The sequence below is a fragment of the Nesoenas mayeri genome, assembly GCF_963082525.1.
Source record: "Nesoenas mayeri genome assembly, chromosome: 1".
NCBI lineage: Eukaryota > Metazoa > Chordata > Aves > Columbiformes > Columbidae > Nesoenas > Nesoenas mayeri.
This window is the reverse complement of record NC_137541.1, coordinates 61,510,602-61,530,471: the sequence shown is the minus strand read 5'-3', so window position 1 is coordinate 61,530,471 and position 19,870 is coordinate 61,510,602. Positions and strand designations below refer to the sequence as shown.

General features: G+C 42.2%; 1 protein-coding gene across 1 annotated transcript; it reads right to left on the bottom strand.

Annotated features, from left to right (window-relative positions):
• Positions 1-720: 720 nt before the first annotated feature.
• SLC37A3 (solute carrier family 37 member 3) lies at positions 721-19,566 on the bottom strand. The gene is made up of 14 exons (XM_080359110.1): positions 19,452-19,566; positions 18,368-18,482; positions 15,859-15,951; positions 15,276-15,359; positions 13,977-14,122; positions 13,259-13,355; positions 12,065-12,149; positions 10,837-11,018; positions 8,157-8,298; positions 6,783-6,884; positions 4,814-4,861; positions 3,690-3,841; positions 1,928-1,993; positions 721-1,076 (listed from the first exon to the last, which is right to left on the bottom strand). The coding sequence occupies exons 1-14, from the start codon at positions 19,550-19,552 to the stop codon at positions 984-986; spliced, it is 1,506 nt and encodes a 501-aa protein (XP_080215236.1). The 5' UTR covers positions 19,553-19,566; the 3' UTR covers positions 721-983.
• Positions 19,567-19,870: the final 304 nt, after the last annotated feature.

Below are 19,870 nucleotides of genomic sequence, written 5' to 3'. Positions count from 1 at the left end.
CCTTAAATTCCTTTAATTCCATTCTGGTTCTCCTTTGCTGGAGATGAGCAATTGCCCAATGAGTACGAAATCAGTGACACCCGTGTCCTTCAGAGGGTCACCTGACAGTCCCATTTTGGTCAGCATTGATCAGAGTTCCAATAACAAAGGAGTACTGAAAGGATTTGTGTCCCGTTACTGATCCCTAAAGCCATCTAAGGATCCTTTAAACACAAAGGATCTAGTAAGGCTTATTCTCAGAGATCACAGTAAAAGTATTGCACACTATTTTTCTGCTTAAATATTTAAAAACTGAAATCTCGTTTTCCAGAGATTTGTAATATTATAATTATTACTATTATTATTAAAAAATTCTAAAAACAAATATGGAAGTAACGCCCTCCATGCAAATCTACTGGAATATGTAACCGTTAATAGCTGGGGATAGCAGAGGTCCCTCTGTGCAGAAATTTAGCTACAGCATTTTTTAAACAACTGGACAGTGTAAATTCCAAATAATTACTTTTGCCCTTTCTAAAAGCTAAAGTGATCCTAAATTCAGACTACCCATGAAATGCACTGTATGATTTCACTGGCACAAGAGAGCACCGGAATTCATTACAACACTCCCTCTCCACCGTCAGTTTTAAAACACTCGACCTTCGGTCAGGACATCCAGAAATAAATAAGAAAGGGTATAGCAGAGAGACCACCCAACAGGAGACGCTGCTGTGACTGCTGACGTGGAAGAGTTTGGTAGGCTGGGAAAATCTGCCAGTCCCATGGATTGTCTAGCTTAGGTCAGCAGCTCCGTGATGCGGGTGGCCTCAGGACGGGTATTTGGTACTTCACTATTGAGCTTGCAAAGGCAGGTCAATCAAGTCTTGCAGAGTCATTTTGAATTAGTCCAAACCTGGAGGATGTAAGAAACAAGACTCTCAGAGTTCTGATTAGTGTTCCAGCTGTCAGGTCCATACAACGGTCCTTCCAGGGGCAGGCAGAAGTCACTCAGCCAGCATCCGCAGGCGCCGCTCGTGCAGAAGCAATCTGATCTCCCTCACTATTAATGGCGAAATGAACAGGATTGTTGAACTCGTCTGCAAAAAGAAGCATATCCGGGACAATTAGCACAGAGCAGCCGTAGTGGTAGCCATCCTGTCTCCAATGTGCATTTGAGGCCTCTCCAGAAAAACATAGGCTAAGAGAAGTGATGACTAAGTGGCACAGCAGATGGAGGAATTGAGCTTGCAGGGAAGCTCATGCTACTTCAGCCGTCATGATCTTCTTTAATAAAGAAGACAAGCTCTTCACCTCCTCAAGCCTTCCTCCCGACCACCTCTGCTGGTTAACCAAAGTGGCCTTTTCCCTTGTCAGCAGAGATGCAGAGACAATTCCTGGCACTTCCAGCAGGAAAGATCGGGTTAATTGTACAGCATTCACCACTGTGACAATGCTGAGGGCTTCTCCCCCCCGTGCTATACCAGGGCAAAGCATTTCCATTTTAATTTCAAGATCCTCATCACTCCTTCCACTAACCTTCAAGGGATAAGAAACAAGCAGCTTAACTTCAAGCCCCCTGAAAATATGAGAAACTATGTATCATGGAGATGAAGAAGGAAGAAGTCCTGCCTTGGAAGTTAGTCGAGTGGCATTAGCTTTAGGAAATGGACATGGGTGTTTTAACGCAGGTGTTTTTGTGCCTCTGACACAATCTCAGTTCCTAGTGGGCAATGTGACTTTAAAGGATCCAATTTAAAGAATCCAAAATGAACCCAGTTGATTTAGACACTCTAAGGTAACACCATAGACCACTTTGAGAATGGCATTAGAGTTCGCAGCTATTGCAGAAACAGATTGCACATCTACATCACAACTTTCAGGTTCTCACAAAAACTTTCTATTGCAAACTCAACTTAAACGAAGAATTTTTTAAAAGGTAATTTCTTACCATTAAAATAAAGAAATAGAAAACCCACATCCATCCCAGGTTCTCCTGGATCAAAGACACCAGATACTAAAAAGAAAAGGGGAAAAAATTATTCCAACTGGAAAGATAAGCATGACTCTTTCATTTTCTAGAATTTGTGGGCTGTTAACACTCCATACAGAGCTGATCACAAAACCTTCCAGCTGATCTTTTCCTGTCAGAAGAGATGACTCAGGACAGCAGCTTTTCTGTGTGAAACCCACAGTCTCAGCAAAGCAGAGATACCATCCTGAAGCTTTACAGTAACTCATGGCAGCATAAAGACAGAACTGAACTACCGTTTCAAAGGCTGACAAATTGACTCCACTGAATACGAGGTTTTTGCACAGAACACTGTGACATAAGTGGATCTAAGTACTCTCAGAAGAACTAAAAGCTCTAGAATGGCTTATAAATTACACAGGATGCATTTTCAAGAGCTGTGCAACCACTGACTACTTAACCCTTCATCGTAGGCAAGACACTTGAGACTACAGTCTGTTCTGGTTCAACAGGGCTACACAGGCTACAAAAGAAAATGTATTCTCTATTAGCAGATTTATATTCGGATGCTGTACAAGGGCCTTCCTTTTTCACCACTGGGTGTATTAGCACAAATCTGAATTTCTAACATGTTCATTGTGCACTTGCTGGTATTCACACACCCCCAGAATGACATCATGGTTGTCTCTGTTGAAATAAATGTAATGTTAGAATGAGAAGCAGGTGGAATTTTTCAGAACTAAAGACTCAATTTCTATGATGATGTAAGTTTGAATGGTATGTGTGTGGGAAGACAGAAACACTGTAGACAATGCAAGAAGAACACTGAGTGTAACAGTGCATTTTAAGATGTCCACAAAGCGCTTATAATTTTCCATTTTTATGGAGCTAAGCAGCGTCTTGCCTATGAAATAGAAACTCAATGATTGTATTTATCAGGCACTCAATGTCAAGTACAAGTGCAACTCTCTTTCCAGAAAAGAAACTTGTATTCCTTGCCTGCACCCTTGGTATTTTACCAGCACTATAGGATGCCTGGAATAGAACTGGCTCCAATCTTTCTACTAAATCCTCCCCTCCCCAAAGCACCACTGTGTTCTTCCACACAGTTAATGCTTGTATTTGAGAAGAAAGAATGTCCCCAGTGGGCACACTGTCAGCTTCCTTTTCTGCAACAGTCTAGTCTTCAGACCTCTGGCAACATACTGTAAGGGCTACCAAAGCAAGTGGGGATGGATTTACAAGGTGTAAAAGACATCCATAGATAAAAAGGGGGACCACAAATGAGAGCAAATTTTAAATTACTTCGTAAACACTGTAACATTTATAATAGGTATTCTAATTTCACTCAGTTATACAGGTAAACATTTCTGTAAGTAATGGTTTTGCTATTACCTTTGAACAAAAATCCCAAACAAATATCCAAAATACGTTATTTTCGCTCTTTGCGAAGCTGACCTTTGCTTACTTTTGGGAGTTCATGAAAGTCTTTACAATTCAACTGAATTACAAAAGTGCCATATTAGCACTATCAATATTTAGTTAGTTTTTTTTTTTAAATTTCTTCCACTAGAAGCCTAAAATACACATTCCTTTGGCTGTTTCATAAATAAATAATTTTTTTTAAAAAAACACCTCTTTCTCAATGCAACTTCAGATTAAGGAACTGAGCTAACATCTCTAACCACAACAGACTTTTTGCCTCCTTCCCCAGACCTCTGTTTTCCTTTGGCAGCCTCACCTGGCCCACTGCAGCACCAATACTGCCAGTTCCATCCACAATTCCCGTCACTGTTGCCAGAGCCTCGCTGCTGCCTTTCACCAGGTCCTGGCGCCCCAGGTCAGCAGATATTGCAGAACTGATCATGTTAGAAGGGCCTCCGATGAAAAACCCTGGAAGTGCCAAGAAAACAGGTGCAAAATAAGCATGAGGATAGATTCTCAACAGAACATCTTCAACAACATAGGTTTTTTACCAAGCAAAGCTCAGGGGGAGGATTAAGTCTAGGGGTAGTGATCACAGTCTAATCGTAGGTAGCAGTGTACCCTCACAGCTGAAGCACACAGCCATGGCATACATCGTGTACCTGGAGCACACGCACAGAAACTGTCAACAAGCACATCTTCATCCAACAGCAAAAATGAGGTAATTAATTAGCTATCACACACTCTGCAAGAAGAGTCAGGACACCCCAAACTGAATACAGAAAGTTACTTTTGAACAGCATGCATATACAAACCCTCAACAAGAAGCAGATTTAGATACATTTCTGCTTGAGAGTAGTATGTTCCCATGCTACCTCAGTCTCCAGGGACTGGGGAAGAAGATGGAAGGGGGAAAAAAATGCAACAGGACAGAGAGTTCTGAAGTAGGCATGTTTGAAAAGAAAGGCTCTATTCATGCAGGCTAATCTTAATTCCATAAGACAGCAGAGTATGTCTGGTAGCACACAAAGCTTGTGACCTTTCACAGTACCCAGTGCATATGGGGTTCTGACAGACAAACACCCTCAAATCTGAGCTGCAGCTCATGACTTTGCCATATATACGCCTCCCCAGATACCTGATCACTGTCAGGTATGTTGGCATAAATCCATCCTCATTATACTGAGCCCAGGCACACCCCTTTAGGTCCAAGTTATTATTCTATACAGTTTATGTTCTATACCTCCCCCCGTAAGGCAGTTTTCCTACAACTGTATTCCAAAAGTAACAGAAATTGAGCCCCAGCTTTTACTATTTCTGCAAAACCAGCAGAGATGGCAGCACACGCAAACACATTACCACCACCGAGGCTCGTGCTACTGATTTTTCTGCAATGTATATACATGTCTACTAGCATAACAGTGGCATTTGGTAAGATACCTGTAATTGCCATGATCACAGCATTGATAGGTTTGCTGTTTGGAGAACCTGCAAGAGAAAGACCAGATGAGTATACACCAAGCAAACGAACTTCAGAAAGCCACTTACTTAAATCAGAAACGAGCATGCAAACATCCAGGTTGAACTGCCTGTTCAATGAGCTACATAGTGACAACAAGTTCTATTTGACTAGAGACTTCCACAGTCTTACTGCAAAGGCATTTAGAGACTGTAGACACAGAAGTTTCCCCACAGCACTTTACAGAAAAGTCACCTTTGCCATTATAATATTGTCCCCTATTTTGATACCAGGTTTGCTGGCTCTGGGTTCCAGCCCTTGTTATGCTTCTTTCTGTGACCCAGAGCTTGCATTTACTCTCCTTTAAAGTCCATTTAAATAGTAAGAGAATCCTCCCTGTGTCTCTCTGGGAAACTTAGACTCAACTCAGTCTCTCCAACCATAAAGTATTCAGCACTTGGATCACCCTTCCACTCGTTTTGAATTTTCCAATTTTTAAAAATTTTTTTAAAATACAGAGATTAGATCTGGAGGTAGTAATTCAGCAACTGCCTAAACAATGCTGCACAACAAAATAAACCATGCAAAATCTCATATCCTCATTCCTCCTTACAAGGCCATGCTTGGTCATCTGTGGGTTCCGCTTGCCTTTCCAGAAAGAGCATAGTCCTGCGTGCATGCAGCTGGTTTTCCACTACAGTGTCTCCGTGCTTTTCAGTCACTGTTTTCCCCAATACCTCACTGCCCAGCATCACTTGAATTCTTCTTAATCGTTGCTTCAACTTAAGGCTCACACATGGTCAAGCTACCACACATAATGCAAGTTGCAGCCCTCTTCACATATTCTCAGGCCATTATTACTCTTACATAAAACTCACTATGAGCCAGACAAGGCTTCTTGGTTTGGCTGCTGGAATTATCACACTGCAGCAACTTTGTATCGCCTGCCTGAGCCTTCTGTATTTGGCTGGACAGAGTTAAGCACAAAACACTGGGACCTCTGGCTGTTCTGCTGTCTAGGACAAGCTTCAAACTTGGTCAGCAGTAATTTTATATTTGCTTCAAACTCACTTTTGAAAGTAATGAGTTAGCACAAGAGCCTACAAAACTCCATCAAATACAATCCTTGCTATTTAATGATTACACCTTCTTGACCTTACTTTGAGAGCGTCCGAGTAAGCCAGCACGCTTCTGAAAGGCGCACTTTACTGCCCATGTCCAGCTCTGGCAGCAATTTCTGCCCACAGATCTTTAAGTGCTCTATAAAAGCCAGTCTGTATCACCAACCCATCTGAGAGGAAGACACAGAGAAGTGGAATAACATCCCAGTGAGTTAAATCACTCTGGTACCACAGGGCACCATGTCTGAAGGCACAAAACTGTTACCCTTAGAAGAGCTTCATAGAAATGAGATCTGCCCGTTGTCTTCTACTCAGTTTTCCTGATAGACTCTTTTCAATAACCAATCACAGAGAACTACACCTATTATAAAAGAAGCAGAAACTCTTCAATTTCAACACTTACAGAAGCATAAATGGTGAAGTCTAAGAACTTCTGTCCCTTTGTGGTGTATATACATATTCCAGCACTGATTTGTCCCCAAATTCTCCTTTCTCTAACTATAGAGATACACCTGAGATTTCCTGCTCTGCCAGTTATGGTGTTGATCCGATGACAATACCAAAAATCCCACTGACATTGTAGAGGGATCAGTACCATAACTCACCAGTACAGGGAAACCAAATCACTCAGCAAATTATTTTGCAGCTCATCAACCAGAGAACAGATTTATTTCTGTGCAGTGCCACATTTCAGGCAAAAAAAGACCAAAAGGCACCATCCTGATCCAGAAGCAGTTTCAAGACCAGAAAACAGAACAGGCTGTGCTCTGGTTCTCTCTAAGAAACACTCAAAGAACCTCTTATCACAGCCCAGCAAAAGCATACTCACGGCTGTATCCAAAAAGAGAGCCTACAGCAAAGAGGAGGCTAACTGCTAGCACTGGGGCTCTCTTCTGTAGCACATCAGAAATCAAGCCCTGGATAGTCCCACCTGCAAAAAAATACATCATCATCAAGCTCAGGATATTAACAACTTGAACAAAGCTCATTTCAGGGAGTGCAGTGGCCTCTTGCCTTCTCATCAATACGCTTGCTCTATAAAATCCTGAAAACTAAGTCTCTTGTCCTTACTGCCCCAGACACAGAGACAACAGTAAACTTAAGTGGCTCAGACAGAGCAGGGAAAACTACCCATACTGCTTTCCCAGGAATTTATTACTTTTATTACTACCTTCTTTTTTTTTTTTTTTTAATTTCTGGCACACAACTAGCCCATGCTCCTGCTTTCATTTTCCTATAGGACCTATAGGACCATTACAGCTCTAAGATCAACACAACTCTGGATGTAGGCAAGCTTAATGTTGTGACTATTTTCTTGAACAGAAAGTGCAGGGAAAAAAAACAATTGTTTTTCACAGGGAAAGTATGAGCACACAGGGTCTCCCACTCCTTGCTGTCTCACCTACTTAGGGTAGGTGCAACTTACTGCAACAAATGCTGATAGCTGATAAAAATCACCGTATGTATCATTGCTGTGGAACTGCTCTGCTGGTAAAAACTAGAGCACTTCAGAAAGCCTAATATAGAAAAGTCCACAGAGGCAGAAAAACTGACCCTGAACAGACCAAAACAAGGATGTCTATTCTAGGAAAGCTAACTGGACAAGGTAATGAAGCAAGAAACTGAGCACAGGAGAGTGGAAGCCTAAACACATATACAATATGTTCTTTATTCTGGAGGGAACAGGGTCATATTTTGCAGCCAGCAGAAACAAGTGCAATTACATTTCATTTCTGAAAGTAACACAGTTGTGCCTGCTCTGCTGAGATCTGTGCTGAGCCTGTTCTTAAAAATACAGGACAGAGGGACAGCACAGGACCCAGTAAATCCAGACGCAAACTCTCCCTCAAGAGTACCCGTCAGAAAGGAAACAGCAAGCAGCAGGGTCACCATTTTGTACGTGCCACTTTTCAAGAAGTCCTAGTGAGTGAAGAAAAATACTTGCTGGTGGTAATGTCCAAGAATAAAATAGTGCCCTTTAAATGTTATGTAAGCTCTTCTGGTGGCTCCCATATTCTATGTGTTTTAGAAAAACAAAACAAAACAAACAGCCAAGCAGCTACATACATAACTTGCCTTTTCATTTATTCAGTAAACAGCAAGATCCCACTGAACACCACTCCTCCGAGTTGCATTCACTGCCTTTCATTTTTGAACGCCAGCAGGGCAACTGCAGGAAGATGTCATTCACTTGGTCACTCACCTATGATTCCTCCCACATCATACCAGATGGAGAGCTGGTCAGCTTCTGCTTCTTTCCACCCAAAGTTATTGCTGAGGTAGAAGGGCAGCCAGAAGAAGAATGAGTAATTCACCAGTTTCAAGCAGGCATAGGACAAAGAGTACTGGAACACAGAGAGGGCCAGCAAGCAGTTAGCACTTGAGAAATGCCAACAGCATTTTTGCTTTTTCCCATAAAGCTCTGTAACCTGCTAAAGCTTTCAGGGAGAAGTGTCTCTGCATTTCACATGAGAAGGCAGCACTATGAAAGCTTAATGCTGAACATCAAAGAGAAGCCAGGAATAAATATGTTAAAAAAAAAGTCACTGTCAAAGTTACTTTCACTGAACGCAATGGGTTAAAACACTTTCAGTGTAATTTTGAGAGGAAATAACACCATGCTTCAAAAAAAAAAAAAAAAAGAAGGAAATTTAATTCACTTTCTGAAGAGTAGAGCCAACCACATGACATGAAAAAAGCTTGAGATTTAGTCACTTGTGCATCACGCTGAGAAAAGTTATGTGAAGTAGCTCCTCTGTACTATCTTTTTTGCTGTTCAGATGGCTCATCTGCTTACTGCACCCGAAGAGAAAGCTTTGCTCATAACCTCCAGGACACAAGATGAAAGGTTTGGCCAAAGCTAAGCACGTGTCTCCAAACTCAACAGCTGAAACAACCTCCTGCTTTTGGCTGCTGGGCTCATGTTCTCCTTAGCTAACAGGAGGTCTCCTCCTTTAGAGCTTTCACGCGTGTGGTGAACGTTTGCTCTCTGGGATCACTGGCCCAGCATGCAGCAGGACAAGTCACACCATTTCAGTAAGGCCTCCTGATAACCACTGACACGGCAGTTTGAGGAACCCTTATTTGAAGAGGTAAACAAGGATGAAGGTCGGAAAAAAAACCTGTTAAAATCACAGCTTTTGAGACTATGTATTTGTGCATGCACACACTTGTCTTTAATATATGAAAAGATCTGCTTTTTGAAATTCAAACTCCACAAAATCACCTCTTCTGAATTCATATTACTTTAAGAGATACATCCTTTTTAGCTGTATTATTAATGCTTTTCCACTCTTAGAGGACACAAACTAATCTCCACCATACACATAAGACACAGGGATGTGCGGTAGAGTTCTCTTGCTCTGGGTGTCAAAAGTGCACTGCACGAAGCGATCTTTATTACAACAGGCTTAGAAACTGTCTACCATACTGTCTGACTGATTAAACACTGAATTTCTAGAGGCTCAGGGGAAAACTGTCTGTACTAAAACTCTTCCACTATACCACTCAGCAGGAGGAGAGAGGAACTACAGAAAAACAGTGTCAAATAGAAGTCTTTGTAGAATCTTGACAAGGCTTTGGAAGTTCTCTCGGTATTCAGTCTCACTAATCCGACATAGTGTCCTGGTTTTGCTGGGCACTGATCTGACATCAGATAAAACTCAGGTGTTCGCGTTGCTGGGTTAACGCACAGAACACGTCCTCAAAATCCCAAGTACAGAAACAGCAACATGATTCGCACAGGACTTGCGAATGTTCTGGCCAATAAAAAAGTCACACAACGAGGCAGCCGCCATCACTAACAAAATTTGCCTAAAAGTTCTTTGTACATCAACCCATTCTTAACACTACCAAAACTGCACCATACTTCCTGTGGCATTTAGCCATCCTGGAAAAGAACTCAAGATGGGTAAACTTTCTTTTATTAAGACCTTGGTTGAGGGACAGCAACAGAACTGAGGTTGTCCAGCACTCTAAACACTGACAATCCACCCATCCCCTTCTAGATTTTGTGTTGCTTTAATCACAACCAACTGCTTTGCCCATTAAGGGTATCTGACAACACCATCCATTCAGTAGTTCTGCTTCATGATCAAATCCAGACAGTTCACACTGTATTACTGAGTCACCCATCCTGCCCACCCACTGGTTCTAGTATCCAGGGAGCACACAGCCCACTGACACAGAACATTAACACTGGTTTTTAATGGCAGTAGTTTTAATTTTTCAGCTGAACCAAATCCATGAATTAAGCAATACTGCTGACACAGAAGTACAAGTTCTCACACAAGGGACAGGATGAGGATATGTGGAAACTGCATCACCAGGACTTGTTTCCAGTTGTTTATAAAAAAACCCAACATCTACTTTGCCACATTACATCATGCTGATTAAGGCTTTTCAGGCCAGCTTTCTGTTTTAAGGCAATTAAAGAAAACACCAACAAATATCAGTGCCACAGAGTTGTGTGATGCTCAGCTAGCAGTGAAAATCCCATTCCTCAGGGTAGTGCAGCTACCTTCCCAAGAAAGCATCCTACAGCCGCCTTTGCTCACAGCTTCCCTTCTAAATTCAGCAGCAAAAAGGGCAGAATCTCTGCTGCCTTTAGTTGGCTCATAACACGCACTAAATGAAGGAGGAGTCCAATGGGAAGAGCAACATGCAGCCACATACTCAGACTGTATTAAAATCCGTGCGCACAAGAATAACAGTCTCAACCCCAACATTTTAACAGCATAAGAAGTCAAATGTCGTTAACTACAACACAGGATCAACATATTAACAGTGATGTCAACAAATGCTAACAACATAAAAAGTCAGCTTTCTGTTTAACAACATAAGAAGTTGGGTCCCACTCAAGATCTGCATGTAGCAGTACTCACCAGCACCACACCTGGAAGGCAACACGCCTGGAAAAAGCCAATGGCCTTTGGCTGGTTGTCAGTGTCAGCTGCTTGAATAGAGTAATTCCGGTCGTCATCGTCTGCATCATCATCGCCCATTAAAGGTCTGTTGGCATCTTCCTCCACAACACCGTCTTCATCTGCTCCAAGCTCCGGGAGGCCTAAGTTATACAAGGGATATGCAACAGGAACAACAGACGGCAGCCTGTTCGCCCTCTCCCCACTCTAAAGCTATGCTCACTCCTTTTAAGCAATTCTCCCTTCTAGCAGTTCCCTTGCTCTCCCATACCTCCATCCTCCTTTGGCTTAGAAACTCTTCTAGATGGTGCTCTGCAGTGTCGCCAGTTTCTACCCTTTGTCTTCTAGCGCTCTTGAAAGTATTCTGTCTGATCCTGGCGTCCGCTTTCTCTGTTCTGAGTGTCTGGCCATTAGTTGGAAGACACAACAAATTAGTGCAATTTCCCTCCTCATCTAGTGCTTGGGATCCTGGGACCTGGCTCCTGGGTACCACCGCCCTTGAGTGCGGAGGCTGCGTGACAGCGGCCACCTGTCAATGCCCCCACTGGAACAGGAGGCGTAGGAACTGCACTGCGCTTTCTGGGCTGCCGTGTGCGCTTACGAGCACCCTTTATGGTATCTTTAGTGCTACCAACTTTATAGCCTTTGCAGGCACCTGGGAAACCTCCTCCATGGCCCTGTCAAAGCACCAGAGTTCTTTTGTTTTCCTGTTACACTTTGGTTTGCCCATCACCTTCTCAGAGAAGGACCATATCCAAGCTGAGAGCTATTTAACCAGCTGCTGGAGACCTGCAGATGAAAAGCACTTTCCTTTCCCACTGCACAGTTACAGTTTCCCATAGTCTTCTCCTACAATAGCTAGTTACCAGTTTCCCTACTGTTTCTTGAAAAAAAAAAAACAACAACCACCCTGATTTTTCCAGGTCAATGACTAAGGAAGACTGATAATTAGGCACATCCTAATGGAGATGTTAGAGCCAGGCTGGTTTATTTTGCTTTTAAAAATATCCAGATCCTATACACATGATGCATGACAGCATTTAGTCTGATCTTGGCAACAAAAGCATTTTCTCCACTAAATACAGTAAAGCACGACACCATTTCAGAGAGGCCCTGAGGCCTTTTAGTACAATGCTGCAGATCTGCTCTCCATGAAGGGACTGAAATGCTACAGCCCTCTTCTACTTACCCACTTCCTTTGGTGACGTCAGGAGACCAAAGAAGACAATGACTCCACCAGCAAACTGTACTGAAGCAGTCACCAAGAAAGCATACTGAAGATAAATAAAAGATTATTTTTTAAAACACTTTTGGTCACATAAGGTTCCCTGACTTACAAGGGTTTCTTTACATTCCAACCCTGTCAGAGAGTAAACATAGCCACAACAATCCAGACCAACATCCATAAAACTTGGAAACAAGTGGTCTCTGCATCTCCTGAACAGACTCTGTTCTATCTAGGCTGAAAGACCACATTGAAACAGCTGTTCTAGTGTACTGAAGCGACAGTGATGAGGAAGGAACTCACCCAACATGACCACAGACCCGGCTGTATTGGAAGGGACTGCTCAAAGAAGGCCCAAACACCAAATTCAGACCAGGTTGCTCAGGGATTTGTTCAATCAGGTCTTGAAACACTCCCAAGACAGATCCTCCAGGCTCTGGCCCCCCATTCCAATGCTTAACTAACTTCATAACGAAATAGTTTTCCAAACATCCAGTTGGAACTGTCCCTGCTTCACTTTATACCCACTGCTTTTTAGCTCTCTCATCGTGCAACCCAGGAAAGAGTCTGGCTCTGATTTGTCATCCTCTCACAGGTTTTGGAAGGCTGCTGTTTGGTACCCTAAGCCTTCTCATCTCCAGGGTGACAAGCTCAGCTCTGTTAGCCTGCCCTCACAGGTCACAAGTTGCAAGACATGCTGGTTCACTTAAATTCCCTCTATTCAATTGCATGGCTGCCACATTACAGCAACATAGCACATGCCTGGCCTCTTCCCTGTTAGAGAAGCTACACCTCCATGACTTTCAGAACCTCACAGCTGTTCAGCAGCAGCTACTTCAGTTAAGTGAGAACCTGTGATGGATGACTCTGAAGAGCACTTCAAAGCACCCAAATCAGAAGATTGTATATTATGACACTAGGGCTCTTTGATAACATCAGTCCCATTTACAGAGAAGTCTCAGGCTCATTTCTGCCAACTTGGAAGGGTCAGAAAAGCAACATCCTTTCTATTCTGCCTACTGCTTCTTACCACAGAATCCAGGACGATGAAACTGCGCACTGTGAGCCTGTTATCTCTCAGAGAGAGGATAAGAAGCTAGTCTCACATAACCTAATCAGACATGCAGTCCTAGCTAGAAGCCAGACAGCAATACCTACCTCATAGCCATATTTGAGAACACAGGAGGCAAGGAATGCCCCAAGGATATTTCCCACAGAAGCACAAGCACTCCAGAGTCCAAACACAAAACCTCTCCTGCAGAAGGGGAAGAAAATTTGAAGAAGCCAGTGGTGGTGAGGGGGAGAGATGACATTAGGAGCAAGACAAAGATATAACATTAGAGCAAACTTTAACTTATGAATAAAGCTACGGCATTCTCCCAGTCCACTTCAAAGAGACTCCAAGGTCGCTTAAAACAAAACATAGAATAACTTGGGGTACCAAATAGATAAGTGAGGGATGTTCTATCCTGAAACACCTGTGTTACAGCAGAGGTGAGCTAGCAACATCATGGTTACAAGCTATGGCTAGAGCACATCTGCAATACGCCCAAGAAATAAGAGTTAAACATGTGTCAGTTTGTATTCAGTCTCTTCAGTGATAAGTAGACAGAAAGAGCGGCACAAAAATTTGAAATCTGCTACTCTGCACTTTTAAAGTTTGAACCTGTGCTTTTAACACACACAACTGTGTTCACAACTGTTCAGTGACTCCAGAAAAAAAAAAATATATATATAATAGTAACAAGTAAGGTATTAATCATCCCATATAACTTCAATTCTGATCTAACAGTTGGCCTTTTTTGTTTGAGACTTTCAGCTCAATCTGCCACAGAGCAGGTCAGATATGCAAGTCATGGAAGAAAACTCAACTTACCCAGCTTTTCCAAACCAGTTGCCCATGACAGCGACCACACAGGGCCAGCCAGTTGATTGCAGCAAGCCGTTCACAACCCAGAGACAGCAATAGAACCACTTGTTGTAGAAATGCAACCATTCTGTAAGTGTGCCAAAGAAGAATACCTACACAGGAGGGAAAAAGAAAAAAATCAACACAGAGGAGAAACCATGAGGCTACTGCTGAAAGCCAGGCAGGAGTGGGGTGCTAAAAAAGAGCTAACAATTGAAAGGAAGGTCCCCCGCAGGGGCCAGGCGAGAGGTAGACCTGGCATTGTTTAAAAAACAGCTCAGAGCTAATAGCACCCTCTGCTGAGGCACCGCAGCACAACTTCAGAGCCCAAACAACAGGAAGGACAAACGTGCTGTAAAGGCACTTCCACTCCAAAATACTTTCAGCTTTGTAAACAGCACAGTTTTAACAGGAGAGGAGGAGACAAATACTTTCCATAACAATGCCAAGGATACAGTAGCCTCTTGATTTGCTATTGTACTGGCATCCAAATCCACAAGGCTCTATGCAAACACAAAACCCTCAGTAGTCATTTATCTTAGCAAAATTTAACATAAATACTAGAGCCAGGTTTCAAATTACTAAGAGCCTCAACCCAAACTAGCCAAAATAAACACATTTTGTGGTGCACTGTGCTTGATGCATGTTTGTGGTCATGTGTTTGCAGAACGCAATAGGCCATAGTGAGGTTTGTAGCCACGGGGTAAATCAAAAGCACTCCACACATTTTACCACTAGTTTAACAACCAGAAAACCACAACGAGATAAATCTCACTCATACTTATCTGCAGTGGCTTGAATATGAAGAAAGCTTTTGTTTTAAGTGAACACTCTTTTTTGATACATGCTTTTCCAGTAATTACAAAATAAGTAAATGAGTGCTTAGTATTGTTAGCATGTCCTTTAAGAAGCCTTGATGACAACATACGTGGGCTGAGAGAACAGTTATAATACAAAACAGTCTCAAAAAGTCCAAATACACCAATCTTGTACAAAGGCTTTTCATCAAGTCTCTAGACAGTACCTCAAACTTAGGAATTTCCTTCTGACACAGAATCCATAAATAGATATTTCAGGAAGAGGTGAGTCATCTAGCATAGCTCTGTGCTTGAGACAATGCGGTGAGTGCAACTAGGACAAAGTTTTACACACAGGCTTTGAGATCACTGAGGTACAGCTACAGAGCCTCCTCCCTCCTAAAGTAAACACCTATTCAGAAATCCTAAGAGAGATATTTCTAAAGCACACTAGTATGTTCTAACTTACCACTAGGGCAGAGGAACACATGCCAAAAGACAAAACCCAGCGTAAATTCAGGCGATCCCCAACTATGCCACTGACAAATAGACCCTAAAAACAAAACACAGCATTAAATAAAGCCACAAGATCTGCATCTGTTATTTGCAAGAATTAAAAATATGTAGAAGGGTCAAGCTGACCCAAATGTTGCTGTTATACAAATTTACAGTTTGATTCTAACCACTTCTGCCACCAAAGAAACCCTGCTCATTGAATTGAGTTGTTCATTAAATTCTTATTTTAAAAAATTTCAGTTTAGAACTCTTGGAGAGCTAGAACTAGTCCTCCCACCCACTGGTGATAGAGGCATAAAAATTCTGAACTGGTAGTATTTCTTTTGTATTTGTTAACAAGCATCTTTACATGGGGGACAGGCACGGGCAAAACTAACAGATATCAGAGGAAAAAAATCTGCTCCTGAACTAAGCTTTTGAATTGCATTTGTGCTAGGCAAGTCCAAGAAGATCCTGTTCGTTCTCTCTGAACGTGGGTGTGATTATGACAATAAGATTCAACTAAAGCTAAGTAGCTTAGGGTTAGTTTTACTTACCACAGCATAGGAAAACAAAAAGATAGTGTCCAATGTCCCCAGGAAGAGAGTTGCTTCTTCTGCATTTGGAAATAAATGGCTGCTGTTCCAGAGCTACAGAGAGGAAATTTTGACAGCTAAACAGGAAGAGGCACAACTTGTTCTACTATTTTTTTATAAAAACCCCAACTCCAAAGTAGAACAGCATCTGGCCCAGTAACCTCCCATTACTCTAGCACTTCAATTATTGAATGAAGAACAATTCTGGCATTATGTACTGCAGAAAAATGTCCACTGCCACTTTGTGTCACTTCTAAAGGGCAACCTAGCAAATCAGAAGTGAGAAATGCTCGTGCCACCTGGATCAAGACAAATGACTGGCAAAATAAACCCTACTTCTAACAAGTATGCAGCGGTTAGACAGCTTCTTACACAGAAACACTGATGAGCATCTTAATGAATAATACAATAAAGGCATATTCTGTTTTATGTGCAGTGTCTCTTCTGTACTTATCTTGCTGTCTTCACTAAATGAATAATTCCCTTAAAGTATTTGTGTCAGCGATCATAATAAGAAATGACAGACCACAAACAGAAAAGAAAGAACACAAAAGGAACAAGGGGAAGAAACAGTCTGGCTGGAAACTATTTACTATGAACTCCAGTCACTAATGTTGGGTTTTTTTGTGTTTACATTTCAATGAAATCAAAAAGGAGACAAAGTCTCAGTTGTTCCCTAAGATTAGTGACATTAGCTGAAAATAGCAAACTTTGAGGATGACTTAAAGACTAAATAAAGTTAATCAGGACAAAGTTTTCTTCGCTTTCCACTGTGCCCCCATTAGAAAACAAACAAATAAACCAAATCCAAACCTGACCTATGGATGTGCCTAACTCAAATATCATCAGTTTTAGCTTGACTCTGCCTCTACAATAGAACATGCTGTACAACACTAACTACACATTCATTTAGTTTAAAAGATGTTACATTGGTAAGGCCTACCAACTTCTACTACCAGCTTCTGCTTAAGTCTCACGTGTCCAAGAAAACTAATAAAGCCCTTGAAAAAGCATTTTTGCCACTTGAGGCCACCAATATCTACTTGCACCAATAGCTTTCAATTTTTAACCCAGAGGTCCACAAGCTATTAAGAGTCTTAGAAAGATAAGAGAATCAAATCTTTTGTTACTAGGCTTAAATCCATTAAACAACCTCCAGAGGACTCACAAATCTTTAAAGGCTGAACGGGATAGATCTAAGTTGTCCTTCTAATAAAATCATACGAGGGCCTACTCACAAACAACTGCAAAACAATTTGTTATACTTAAATAATTTTAAGTATAAAAATAAAGAACAACTGTAGTCAGAAGACACATCAAAGTTCAAAACTGATAGTACATGACTTCCCTGTTCATGTCCTTAATCTGTTCCAGTAATTACCCAAAACACACTTTACTGTTAACTGATGTAACCTAAACTGATATCAAAAGGCCCACTTTGACCATTTTTTAATCAGACACATGTACCTCAACATCCAGCAAACACTAGTTCTTTGAATGACAGTTAAGCAACTAAATATAAACACCTTGTAGTTCATTTCAACATCCTCAGATGCTCACTCCTTTTTGCCATACTATAAAACCCTGAACCCTTGCAGGTGCAATTCAGTGTTTTAACTTATCACAAAAAGTCAGCATTTATCATCCCTCAGTCAAACGTTCAAATAACCGATGATTTCTAATGCAGACCAACACCCAAGCAACTGACTTGGAACTCCCTGATCTAAGAGATCTTATGGTCTGTGACCAAGCTCTCAATGTAAGATTTCTTCCACTTTTCAAGAGTATTGGGGCAACCCACCGCTAAAAACAAGCACACCCCTAAAAGTACTACAGGTAGGAGCCAGAAGGTAGTTCTTGCATCCCTATTTGTGAGGTGCAAGCTGCATACAACTTTTTCTGCAAGCAAACACTGACAACTTCCACTGCTTTCACTGAAGTTAGGATTTTACAGACAAGGATGTTCAGCATTTTTGGAAATCAGAACCTTTAGATGCAATATAAAATGTCGTTCTTTGGTGTCTAAAATAAGCAGCTAGCACTTTCAGATAGCTTTCTTCTCTCCTACTTTGGCTACCTTTTTAACAGGGTGGCAGCAGCAGCAGAGAGAAAGCCACAGCCAGGGTTTTACAGAGATGTCTGGAAGCCCATTAATTACTTCCATTTATTGCTTGTGACACTTCAGTGCTAGGGTCCCTCTTTCCTCCCTCCTTCTCCACCTCCTTGCTGCTGGCTACTACAGAGATTCCTGGGGTCCCCATTTCCATTGGAACACTGTTATATCTTGAGAATTTTCTCTCTGAGGTCCACTAGGAAAGATTCCACCATTGCCTGATGATCCAGAAGTTTCCACTTGCATTCTGAAAAGTGTCCCTGATGGACACTTAAAGTGTCCTCTTCAGCACCACAAGCTCAGCATACTGGAAGTCACCAGTCTGTCTTCGCACTTGCCTGTCCCTTGTGTCCTTACCTCATACGGCCGGAGTTCAGGGGCCGTGCTGTTCAGGCAGGAGGGGGTCCACTGGTTGGAAATGCTGACTTTGACATTACTGAATGTCTTTCTGGAAGCATGGAGCAGGGAATAACTGCGAGAAAACACACAAGAACAGGTTGGCCAAATCTTCTCTAGAGGTCAAGCAGGAAAGGGTGGGACTCAAAATACATATACATGCTGTCTAAGTAGGCAATACAGCAGAGGACTGGTAGTTTTGGAGATAGCAGTCAAAATATCCCAAATAATGAGTAGACACACTGACTTCAGTGAGGAGTTGTGAAATTGGGTCTTGATTGGAAAGGACTTCCTCTTCTATTTTCAAAAGAGGAAGTGACTGTGCAAAAGCAATTAAGTACCTCAGGAAAAGAAAATAAAATCCAACCACAATAAAAAGAGAAGACACACTCATCTGGCTAACCACTGTTACAAGAGCTCTTCCAGAGACAGATTAGGTATCAGTGGCAGCATTGTTGTGAAGACCAAAGGATATCAGTGAGACAAAGTTTGTAAGTAGAGGCAGTATGGTATACCAGTTGTTGTCAGCTGTGTAACAGATAAGCTTTCAACAAACAAATCCATCAGACCTTCAGATCTGAAGCAGTGACCTCACTGTTCTAGAGGCCTGTCCACCCTCTGCAAATAGTACTTTCAGGAGTGAAGAGGACCCCAGAAGCACTGGCAGCATGTTCCATCAGTCAGAACAAGCATTAAATGAGTTCTGAGCATCAGGGTTTGCTTCCTTCCTTCTTTCAGCTAGTTCCTCCCCACACCCAACCACATTCATCCTTCTGCAACAGACCACTGCCAGCTTGGCACAGTCAGCTTCACCTGTGGCACAAGCCCTGTTTGTGGTTGGATCCCCCAGGGGCACAGCACACTTACCTCCGCCCCGAATGACTCTGAGATGGGCAAGTACTACTAGTTTTTAAGTTTGTTTTCAAGGCTCACAGCCAAAGGTTAAGACTGTTGCCCTACTTTCATTCTCCTTCTTTGGACATGCCCTCGCTCCCCAAACTCAGTGACATGAACACCTCTCTGTGCAGAAATATACTCAACCTACCTGAAGAAGGTCAGCAGGAACACAACAATATGATGGTGGGTGCAATGGGACACAAGGCCTCTGTTTGCAGGCTGCCTCCGTAAGCTTCCAGGCAAAGCCATCCTCCTGGCAGTCCTACCCCTGCTCCTGCCCTCAGCCCCAAAGGCTGGATTGTGCTTAGGTCATTTTTCTTCTCATTTAAACAGAAGGTGGGAGGGGAAGAAAGAAGAAAACATATTTAATTAAAACACAAGTATACAATAAGGTGTGTTCCCCAAACAGCTGGAATTCATCAGGAACAACTCTATGCCATTCCTTCCCAATTTGTTTCACATCTCTATCCATCTCATCACCTGTACACTTCTTGACACCTTCTATGCCCAATAGTGTCTTTTTACTTTCATTCTCCCAGTAGCCTGGTGGTTATCCTCCAATCCACC

Coding starts and splice junctions, on each gene's coding strand:
- SLC37A3 (XM_080359110.1), bottom strand. CDS start 19,552: ATGGCTTTGCCTGGAAGCTTACGGAGGCAGCCTGCAAACAGAGGCCTT. Junction 12,150..13,258: donor TTCTCAAATATGGCTATGAG/GTAGGTATTGCT, acceptor ATTTATCTTCAG/TATGCTTTCTTGGTGACTGC. Junction 1,077..1,927: donor TCTATTTCTTTATTTTAATG/GTAAGAAATTAC, acceptor TTCTTTTTGCAG/ACGAGTTCAACAATCCTGTT.